At 43.1% G+C, this 11,483-nt stretch overlaps 1 protein-coding gene across 1 annotated transcript in view; it reads left to right on the forward strand.

The window, feature by feature from the left end:
* The window catches only part of LOC123519781, an 11,314-nt gene extending 721 nt beyond the window's left edge, over positions 1-10,593 (forward strand). The window contains exons 1-2 of the mRNA XM_045281290.1: positions 1-672; positions 9,496-10,593. The exon at positions 1-672 is cut by the window's left edge and continues 721 nt beyond it. Coding sequence (XP_045137225.1) covers positions 1-672; positions 9,496-9,842 — 1,019 coding nt within the window. The 3' untranslated portion in view covers positions 9,843-10,593. The remainder of the gene's footprint in view (positions 673-9,495) is intronic.
* The last annotated feature ends 890 nt before the right edge of the window (positions 10,594-11,483 follow it).

Below are 11,483 nucleotides of genomic sequence, written 5' to 3' on the forward strand. Positions count from 1 at the left end.
GCCCTGGAGGCACACCAAGCTCCACCTTGGCCCTGGACTGTAGTGCCACTGACACAATAGTGAAGGAAGGACAAACACAAATGATCGACACCATGAACATTACAGGCGGTGCAGGTTACTTTAATCTGTATATGAAGCCGGAGAGTGACTTTGGCGGCGTCCAGATCGATGTGCAGGAAAGTGACGGCACTAACCACACGAGCTGGTTCTCTGCCGATGATGATTGTTTCCCGCGTGATGACTCGTGGGTGCAATTCCAGGCGGAGACATGGATAGCACAGACGGGACTTTATGTGCGGTTTAAGTCTTATAAATGCTGGAAGTATTGCAAACCCAACAGCATCCTGAAAAGGCCTATAAGTCTCAGCGTGGTGGCTCATGGCCCTTCCAAGTGGATAAAAGGATTCCCACACCGGGGCTGTTCCATCTCTTATTTTGCGATACCCATGAATTCCATAAAACTGCCAGTCTGCTCCGAGCCGCCACCCACACCCACCACCACCATCACCGCCACCACCACCACCACCACCACAATACTCTCTACTCCTGAACTGGCACAAAACAAGATAACAATCATAACTGCGTCGGCAGGAGTGGTGGTGGTGGTGGTGGTGGTGGTGGTGGTGGTAGTAGTGGTTGCACTTTGTCGAAAAAGAAATACTGTGATACCAAGTGAGTATTGTGTGTGTGTGTGTGTGTGTGTGTGTGTGTGTGTGTGTGTGTGTGTGTGTGTGTGTTCACCACGGTCGTCTGCTGGTCACTCAGCGAGCCTTTCCCCTACGGAAAGAGCTCATAGCTCATACTGACCGATCTTCGGGTAGGACTGAGACCACACCACACTTCACACACCGGGAAAGCGAGGCCACAACCCCTCGAGTGACATCCCGTAACTTCTTACTGCTAGGTGAACAGGGGCTACACATTAAGAGACTTGCCCATTTGCCTTTCCGCACCAGGGACTGGAACCCAGGATCTCTCGGTTGTGAGACGAGCGTGCTAACCACTACACAACGTGGTGTGTGTGTGTGTGTGTGTTTTCACTGTTTGATCTGCTGCAGTCTCTGACGAGACAGCCAGACGTTACCCTACGGAACGAGCTCAGAGCTCATTATTTCCGATCTTCGGATAGGCCTGAGACCAGGCACACACCACACACCGGGACAACAAGGTCACAACTCCTCGATTTACATCCACCTACTCTCTGCTAGGTGAACACTACACGTGTGGAGACACACCCAAATATCTCACCAGTCGGAGAATCGAACCCATCCTCTCTTGTGAAGCCAGCGCTAACTCACTGAGCTACCGGGCTGTGTGTGTGTGTGTGTGTGTGTGTGTGTGTGTGTGTGTGTGTGTGTGTGTGTGTGTTTTTATGTGTGTGTGTGTGTGTGTGTGTGTGTGTGTGTGTGTGTGTGTGCGTCGTCGTGCGTGCTCTCTGCGTGCGTGCGCGCCTCAGCTATCTGAGGCAATTGACAATAGCCCCTTCTCTTTTCCCTCCTACTTTCTCTATTATCATTTTCATTCCAAAGCTGGATGTTGCGTCTATGTACGCAACGACTTAACTTGCACATTCTGTCCCTCTACCCTTTCGCTGAGATTTCCATTCTTGGACATTTCAATGTTCACCACCAGCTTTGGCTTTCCTCTCCCTTCACTGACCACCCTGGTGAACTAGCCTTCAACTTTGCTATCCTCCATGACCTAGAGCAACTGGTGCAACACCCTACTCGTATTCCTGACCGTCATGGAGACACGCCCAACATTCTTGATCTCTTCCTCACCTCTAACCCTTCTGCTTATGCTGTCACCCTTTCATCTCCGTTGGGCTCCTCCGATCACAATCTCATTTCTGTATCTTGTCCTATTTTTCCAATCCCTCCGCAGGATCCCTCAAAGCGAAGGTGCCTCTGGCGTTTTGCCTCTGCCAGTTGGGGGACCTGAGGAGGTATTATGCTGATTTTCCTGGAATGATTATTGCTTCCGTGTCAGAGACCCATCTCTTTGTGCTGAACGCATAACAGAGGTGTTAGTATCTGGCATGGAGGCGTACATTCCTCATTCTTTTCTCAACCTAAACCTTCTAAACCTTGGTTTAACTCAGCCTGTTCTCGTGCTATACATGATAGAGAGGTTGCCCACAAAAGGTACTTGAGCCTTCCATCTCCTGAATCTCATGCACTTTATATCTCTGCCCGGAATCATGCCAAGTCTGTTCTTCAACTTGCCAAACACTCTTTCATAAATAGGAAATGTCAAAATCTTTCAAACTCAAACTCTCCTCGTGACTTCTGGCATCTAGCCAAAAACATCTCAAATAACTTCACTTCTTCATCTTTCCTCCTTTATTTCATCCTGATGGCACCACTGCCATCTCTTCTGTCTCTAAAGCTGAACTCTTTTCTCAAACCTTTGCTCACAACTCCACCTTGGACGATTCTGGGCTTGTCCCTCCCTCTCCTCCTCCCTCTGACTATTTCATGTCTACAATCAAAATTCTTCGTAATGATGTTTTCCATGCCCTTGCTGGCCTAAACCCTCGGAAGGCTTATGGACCTGATGGGGTCCCTCCTATTGTTCTCAAAAACTGTGCTTCTGTGCTTGCACCTTGCCTGGCCAAACTCTTCCAACTTTGTCTATCGACTTCTACCTTTCCTTCCTGCTGGAAGTTCGCCTACATTCAGCCTGTTCCTAAAAGGGTGACCGTTCTAACCCCTCAAACTACCGTCCTATAGCTTTAATCTCTTGCTTGTCTAAAGTTTTTGAATCTATCCTGAATAGGAAGATTCTCAAACATCTGTCACTTCACAATCTTCTGTCTGATCGCCAGTATGGCTTCCGTCAAGGTCGCTCTACTGGTGATCTTCTGGCTTTCCTTACTGAGTCTTGGTCATCCTCTTTTAGAGATTTCGGTGAAACTTTTGCTGTTGCGTTAGACATATCAAAAGCTTTTGATAGAGTCTGGCATAAAGCTTTGATTTCAAAACTGCCCTCCTACGGCTTCTATCCTTCTCTCTGCAACTTTATCTCAAGTTTCCTTTCCGACCGCTCTATTGCTGCTGTGGTAGACGGCTACTGTTCTTCTCCTAAACCTATTAATAGTGGTGTTCCTCAGGGTTCTGTCCTGTCACCCACTCTCTTTCTATTATTCATTAATGACCTTCTTAACCAAACTTCTTGCCCTATCCACTCCTACGCTGATGATACCACCCTACATCTTTCCACGTTCTTTCAGAGACGTCCAACCCTTCAGGAAATTCAACAGATCACGGGACGCCACGGAACGCCTGACTTCCGATCTTTCTAAGATTTCCGATTGGGGCAGAGAAAATCTAGTAGTTTTCAATGCCTCAAAAACTCAATTCCTCCATCTATCAACTCGACACAACCTTCCAGACAACTATCCCCTCTTCTTCAATGACACTCAACTGTCTCCCTCTTCCACAATGAATATCCTCGGTCTGTCCTTTGCTCATAATCTTAACTGGAAACTTCACATCTCATCTCTTGCTAAAACAGCTTCTATGAAGTTAGGTGTTCTGAGGCGTCTCCGACAGTTTTTCTCGCCCCTCCAACTGCTTACTCTGTATAAGGGCCTTATCCGTCCCTGTATGGAGTACTCTTCGCATGTTTGGGGGGGTTCCAGTCACACAGCTTTGCTTGATAGGGTGGAATCGAAAGCTCTTCGTCTCATCAACTCCCTCCTCTGACTAACTGTCTTCAGTCTCTTTCTCACCGCCGAAATGTTGCATCCCTTTCTATATTTTATCGCTATTTTCATGGTAACTGTTCTACTGATCTTGCTAACTGCATGCCTCCCTCCTCCTGCGGCCACGCTGCACAAGGCTTTCTTCTTCCTCTCATCCCTATTCTGTCCAACTCTCTAATGCAAGAGTTAACCAGTACGCTCAATCATTCATCCCTTTCACTGGTAAACTCTGGAACTCCCTCCCTGCATCTGTATTTCCGAATTCCTACAACTTGTCTTCTTTTAAGAGGGAGGTATCGAGGCATTTGCTCCCCTAATTCTGGCTGACGGTTTTGGCACTTTTGAAGTCTTTGGAGAGCCAGCGCTCAAGTGGGCCTTTTTCTAACTTTCTTTTTTGCCCTTGGCTGGCCCTCTTCCCTACGTAAAAAAAAAGAAAAAAAAATGTGTGTGTGTGTGTGTGTGTGTTTGCGTGTGTGTGTGTGTGTGTGTGTGTGTGTGTGTGTGTGTGTGTGTGTGTGTGTGTGTGTGTGTGTGTGTGTGTGTGTGTGTGTAATTCACCTCGGTCGCCTACTGGTCACCCAGCCAGTCTTCCCCATTACGGAGCTAGCTCAGAGCTCATAGACCGATCTTCGGGTAGGACTGAGACCACATCTCACACAACACACACCGGGAAAGCGAGGCCACAACCCCTCGAGTTACATCCCGTACCTATTTACTGCTAGGTGAACAGGGGCCACACATTAAGAGGCTTGCCCATTACCTCGCCGCTCTCGATTGCGAGTCGAGCGTGCTAACCTATACACTAAGCGGTGTGTGTGTGTGTGTGTGTGTGTGTGTGTGTGTGTAATCACCAAATAGAAAGCAGAATAAATATGAACACGCGTCCTGATATTGAAGGGGTTAAACGGTTCTGAGTTGTCTCCGCCAGTTTTTCTAACACTCCCAACTGCTAATTAACTCTGTATTAGGAATATATCCGTCCATGAATGAAGTATGCTTCATATAATTCGAGGAGGGAGGACGGTGTGTCCACTCATATCGCTTTTGTAGACAGGATGGAATCAAAAGCTTTTCGTCTCATCAATTTCTCTCCATTATCTGATTCTCTCTCTCTCTCTCTCTCTCTCTCTCTCTCTCTCTCTCTCTCTCTCTCTCTCTCTCTCTCTCTCTCTCTCTCTCTCTCTCTCTCTCTCTCTCTCTCTCTCTCTCTCTCTCTCTCTCTCTCTCTCTCTCTCTCTCTCTCTCTCTCTCTCTCTCTCTCTCTCTCTCTCTCTCTCTCTCTCTCTCTCTCTCTCTCTCTCTGTGCTAATGCATCTCTCTTCTAACCATGCTAATCTTCATCTTTTCGCGCTCTTGCTACACAAGACTTTCTTCTTTTACTCACTCCTTATTCTGTCCACCTTTCTAGTGCAAAAGTTAACCAGTATTCTAAATCATTCATCGCTTTATATGGTATCCTCTAGAGCTCCTTGCCTGCCTCTGTAATTCCTTTTCTTATGATTTGAAGTCTTTCAATAGAGATTTCAAAATAACCATTTCAAAATAACCATTCTCTTATCCCTGGTCTGGAAATTGTCATTGAATCTTTTTTTATATTAGATATTTTTTCTTTTAGTCAATGGCTGTCTTACATAAAAAAGAAGAGATCATTCGAAGACTTAAATTTGGCAAAATATAAGCACGGAGAGATTCGTCAGGTCCTTAAGTGATCTGGGAGTTAAGGCCAGTGATGACATGAACACAATACCATTGCAAAGGATCTTGAAATAGTTGTAAAGTTGGAGAAACGGAGGATCAATCCCTGAATCATCCAAGATAGATTTGTTATCAAAGGTTTGAGTTAAAGGTTCAGGTTTAAAGATAGGTGAGAAAGCAAAGGTGCCACCAGGTTCAAATAGAGTTGGGAAAGATGAAGAAATTTGTTTTGGAATATTTCTGGCTTGTGGAGGAGGACAGATAGATCAAGAAAGATGTTCATTTTTTTGTGCTACTAAAGGATTTTTGACTAGTTGGAGACAGAAATGTGGAGTGATATTTAGGTGATGGAAGGTTTGCGTGCTGTATCATGTGTAGCAAGAGTTAAATGATAGTTGGAGAACGGTCTTTGGATTATTTCTGACAGAAGTGTAGAGGAACACTTAGGTGATGGAAGGTTCATGTACTGTACCATGTGTAGCTGAATTAAAGGAAACTTCGAAAGGTTTAAGGCGATCGAAAAAAAGAGTGAGGATTGTACGTCTCCTTATCAGACACTTATCACCTCTGTTATGCGCTCAGCAGTCAGAGAATGGTATCAGACACGTACACAGAAGTCATTCCATGAAAAATCAGAATGATACCTCCTCAGACACCCCCTCTCTCAATTAGCAGAGGGAAAACGCTTGAGGCACCACTGCTTTAGGGAATACTGAGAAGGAATTGGAGTGATAGGATAGCATACAGATGTTAGGCTCTGATCGAGAACCACAATGGAGAAGAGAGTGACAGCATAAGCAGAAGGATTAAAGATCAGAAATGGGTCAAGGATGTTGTGCATATCTCCAAGACGGTTTAAAACACGAAATGGTTGTTGCGCCAGTTGGAGGTCGTGAAGAAGAGCAAAGTTACAGAATAGTTCACCAGGGTGGTCAATGAAGGGAAAAGGAAACTCAGCATGTGATGAATTTCAGAATCTCTAAGAATGAAAATCTCTGTGAAAGGGAAAAGAAGTCAGTATGTGTTCTCATTTTTGGAATTAAGTAGTCAAGGAATTTATAGTTCGAGGAGTTAGATAAGAGGTAAAAAAAAAAAAAAAAAAAAAGACATAATGTAGTTTGGTAGCGACTTCGCACTCATAACCAGATGGTGGAGTCATAACCAAATAATGAAGAAATCAGAAGATTCAAGGACGTGGCCACGGCGATGAGTTTGTTCACTTCGATCATTGACCAAAAACCAAGTTTTGGATTGAAAACGAGAACAGAGAAATTGAGAGTTAGAGAATGGAGAAAGGATTACTGTCAGTTGCCTTAGACGCTTACTTTTTGGTGAGGAAAAGATGAGGTTGAATAGAGAAGAGGGTGTTCCAGAGATTAAAGATTTGATTTAAGTCCACCAATGTTGCAGAGGTTAATAAAGAAAAAAATAATGCATATCCAAACATTTAAATTCTATACCAGAAGAACATTCTGACCTGGGCACATTTGTGGTGTTCCCTTGAGACGTGAATTTCGAGGATGGTTTGTGGAGTCACCATATGAAAGTTTTGGATTTCTTGTGTGTGTGTATGGGGGGGTGTTGTGTTGTGTGTGTGTGTGTGTGTGTGTGTGTGTGTGTGTGTGTGTGTGTGTGTGTGTGTGTGTGTGTGTGTGTGTGTGTGTGTGTGTGATATGGATTATCGAAGCTTGCCTCATGCTGTACTTAATTCATAATTCACTCTGATTCACATCAAACCTTTGGATTTTACTTGCCATCACCAACACATGCACCACCACAACTACCACTACCATTATGCATTTATCACGCCAGGCTGTTTGTGTTTTGGTGGGATCACTTGAGCGTGAGTTAAATGCACTCCAACGCTTTTTTTCGTTAGTCAGGAGAGAGAAAGGTCTTCTGAGAACCATAGGGAGGGGAGAACAGTTAAATCTAGAAAAGTAACCAGCTAAAAGAAAAGGCTGAGAGGAATGAAGTGAGGTTGGTGGGACCAGGGCAGGTGAAGATTGGTGAGGTGTATTGCTACTTTCTTTATAAATTGCATAGAGACCAAATAGCTAGCATTTCATAAAAAAAAAAAAAACAATAAAATCACAAAGGAACAACCCTAAGTGGATGACATAGATTAAGACAATGCATAGGACAAAAGAGGAATATATATATATATATATATATATATATATATATATATATATATATATATATATATATATATATATATATATATATATATATATAAAAGAGACTAAAGGCAGGAGATGAGGTTTTAAGGCCACTATATAATGAATTAGTAAGAACAGTTAAGAGGTTAATGAGGAAAGCTAAAAGTGAATATGAGTTGAGGATAGCCAGCCAAGCAAAGACGGATCTCAAGGGATTTTTCAGTTATATAAGACGAAAAACAGATAAAAAATAGACCCTTTAAAGACAGCCAGGGGGGCAGATGGTTAGTTCTGGAAAGAGATTAGTAAAATTATGAATGAGTATTTTTAACTGTCTTCACCCAGGAGAACACACAGGAAATCCCAGATTTTTAGGGCAGAAGAGAGTGAGAAGCTGACGGATATTCATATAACTAAGGAGATGATAGAACAGGAGATAGACAGACTAAAAAAATTCAAGTCACCAGGACTTGATGAAATATATGTAAGAGTACTTAGGAAGTGCAAGAAAGTAGTCAGTGAGCCATTAGCAGTGCTTTTTAGGCTGTCACTAGAGTCAGGTGAGGTACCAATATTGTGGAGAGAAGCTAATGTAATACCAATATTTAAATAAGGAGATAAAACTCGAACATCTAATTACAAGCCTGTCAGTTTAATTTCAATTGTAGGTAAATTAATGGAATCAATAATAACAGAAACCATTAGTGAACACAAAGGCAAACATGGCTTGTCAAATCATTTACAACATGGCTTTACAAAGGGAAAGTCGTGCCTTACAAACTTGTTGAGTTTTTATAGTAAAGTTTATGTGGCAGCAGATAAGGATGATAATTCAGTTCTGGTTCCCACATTATAGGAAGGATATAGCTCTGTTGGAGTCAGTGCAAAGGAGGATGACTAAAAAGACACAGGAGATGAGGGATATTCCCTATGGAACGAGACTGAAGAAACTCAATTTGCATTCCTTAGAGAGACGTAAGTTGAGAGGAGACCTGATAGAAGTATTGAAGTGGTATAAGGGTTATATCAAAAGGGGACATGAGCGAAGTTCTTAGCATCAGTAGCGGGGACGGAACCAGAAATAATGGGTTTGAGCTTGAAAAATTCAGGTTTAAGAGAGAAATGGGAAGAAACTGGTTTTCAAACAGAGTGGTTGATGAGTGGAACGGTCTCAGTGGTCATGTAGTCAGGCCTGAGTCAATAGGGAGCTGTAAAAGATGGTGTGATAAATTTATGTATGAGGATAATAGATGGAATTGGTAACTTTAATCCTACAGGGACTGCCACGTGTGAGCAATGTTGCATCTTTATCTGTCTTCTACCGCTGTTTTCATGCTGTCTGCTCTTCTGAACTTGCTAACTGCATGCCTTCCCCTCCTGCGGCCTCGCTGCACAAGACTCTCTACTTCTTCTCATCCCTATTCTGTCCATCTTCCTAATGCAAGAGTTAACCAGTATCTTCACTCCTTCATTCCCTACACTGGTAAACTCTGGAACTCTCTACCTGTGTCTGTATTTCCACCTGCCTATGACTTAAACTCTTTCAAAAGAGGAGTGTCAAGACACCTCTTACGTTAACTGGACCCTCCTTTTAGATTTTTTTTGTTTTTTCTCTTTCTACTTTCTTCTTAACAGGGCCTGGCAACCAGCGGGATTTTTTTTTTCCAACACTTTGTTTGCCCTTGGCCAGTGCCCTTGTAATGCCTCCTACAGGGACTGCCACGTGTAGGCCGAGCGGCCTCTTGTAGCTTCCCTCTTTTCTTATGTTCGTATGTTCTTATCACTATCTTCATTCCATCCCATTCTTTGTTTGGATTTTGTCTTCATTACATTTGAAGTAGTTACCAAACAGCCTCGAAAAGACCAAGAGGTCTGTTGCTGTTTGGGTTTCCTTTGTATTCCTTTGTATTCAATCAGCATAACTGTTTGCAGTAAATGAGGTGAAGCTCCAGTCTCAGCCAGTTGTCTCCGACAACCAGCTGCAGATCATCGCTGGCCAGGGACGCACCTCAGACCAAACCAAGGAAGGATTCTATTACGAAATCTTGCCTGACCTCTCGTCACGCCGAGTGATTGTGTCGAGGCCTGCACAGGACACAGAGGAACCAGTCTACAGTGATGTACTGCCTGAACACGACTTGCGGCCTCGCTCACCTCCTTACGAGAATGTGCCAGTTCCCCCAGGTGGCGCTGCCTCCCCTCAGTCATCCCTGGAGGCTTCAGAAGCTAATGTGTCAAACATCTACGCCACGGTGACGCATGCAACATGTACTGGTTGATGGAAATATATAACGCGAAAGCTATAAGGAAACCAATTCCTGCGTTTTTTTTTTTTTATTTGTAAAGTGCTTGGTAATTATGTCTCTTAGGTAGGTTGATTTTAACAAAACTTATTTTTTTTTAGCACCCAAACACCAAATTTTGCATTTTTCCCTTACTGTCCCTTTCGGTAGGATTATCTAAAATAAAGTTCAAGTTTTGCTTACTCAGTATTGCTTACCAGCCATACCTAGTATTGGATAGTAAATAAAATGAGAACATTTTCTTGTGTCGTCTTTTCTTGTCTTGTCTTGTGTGCCAGTCCTCTACTATTCATGACCCTTTACATGACAGGACTAGTACTGTATTAGGTTCCACTTTTGTATCATGCGTGCTATGAACCAGCAGTCTTCCGTGAAAGTGGCTACACTCCAACCGCAAAACTAACAACTTACACTTCCTTCCAGGCATGGAGAATGTAATGCTTTTCCCTGGGATTAAGCAGGTGTTGTATTTTGAAGTGCATACTGTCATTCATCTTTTACCAACTTGCAACAGCTGTGCAAATACCCAAACATGAATAATTTGAAACCTTGAGAGAGAAAGACCTTTCAAGCGCTTTTTGGGATTGCTGCGGACAGCGATGTACCTGAATTGCATGAACAATAATCAGTTCAGTCACTTCATGAATCTGGCTTCTGCTAACAGGCAGGTTTTCATGTCTGCAAGTTGCACGATCTTGTTGCGTCCCTAATCTTAAAGAATGCTTTGTGGGTTCAAGGGAACGTCTCTGAGTTTTTTATAAACTTTACTTAATAATATTATTTACAAACATTTACACTTTACGACCCTTACGACAACAAATAAAACCACGAAAACCACGAAATTTGAATCACTCTCTTCACGCAAGGTCCACCTTCAAACGCCTCAAATTCTGCCACATTATATCTTGAACTCAAATTCATTACACACACAATAACTTCATTGATAACATTTCTCTCTTCACTTAAACTTCTTCTAATGTTCCAGATTTCTTCACAATATTCCCGTTATCCAACTCAAATCACGCAATTTAAATTCAAAGATAAGATACATCCTAACACACCCTACAATTTACCTTCCAATAAAAACAACACCCTACACAACCTACACATAACCATTTTTCCTTATCAAAATATGACACCAACATTTTCTGTGACTGCATTACAACTGTCTGGCTACACTTACTGGTCTTGAGATAAGCGGCGCGCCCATTTTGACCCTCTGGTCTGACAGCTCTCTCTCGCTGTCGTCTCTCGCCTTCTCCTTGGCGTTCTCGGGTTCTCTCTCCCTCTCTCTAGCTCTCTGACTCTCTGTCTCTTACATCTCTTAATATACACGCGTTACTTGACTTCTCGTCCATATCATTTTACTTCCGGCGACCTTAGATTACTACCAGATATGGGGAGAAGGTTCCAGAAGCTGCTTCTTGTAATTTACTGCTCGTCTCCGGCTGTGTTTGTCTTGTCATGACTCACCGCCTCTTGTTGTTCTCCTCGGTGGTCACGGGACTTCTTATCTATCAAATTAGTGATAGCATCTTATAATCTTGGTACCTGCTTTCGTGTCTCTCATGTTTCTTCATTTATTATTCTCCTTCTCACTTCCATCTTCATCTCTTC

Source organism: Portunus trituberculatus, chromosome 7, assembly GCF_017591435.1.
Source record: "Portunus trituberculatus isolate SZX2019 chromosome 7, ASM1759143v1, whole genome shotgun sequence".
NCBI classification, from domain to species: domain Eukaryota; kingdom Metazoa; phylum Arthropoda; class Malacostraca; order Decapoda; family Portunidae; genus Portunus; species Portunus trituberculatus.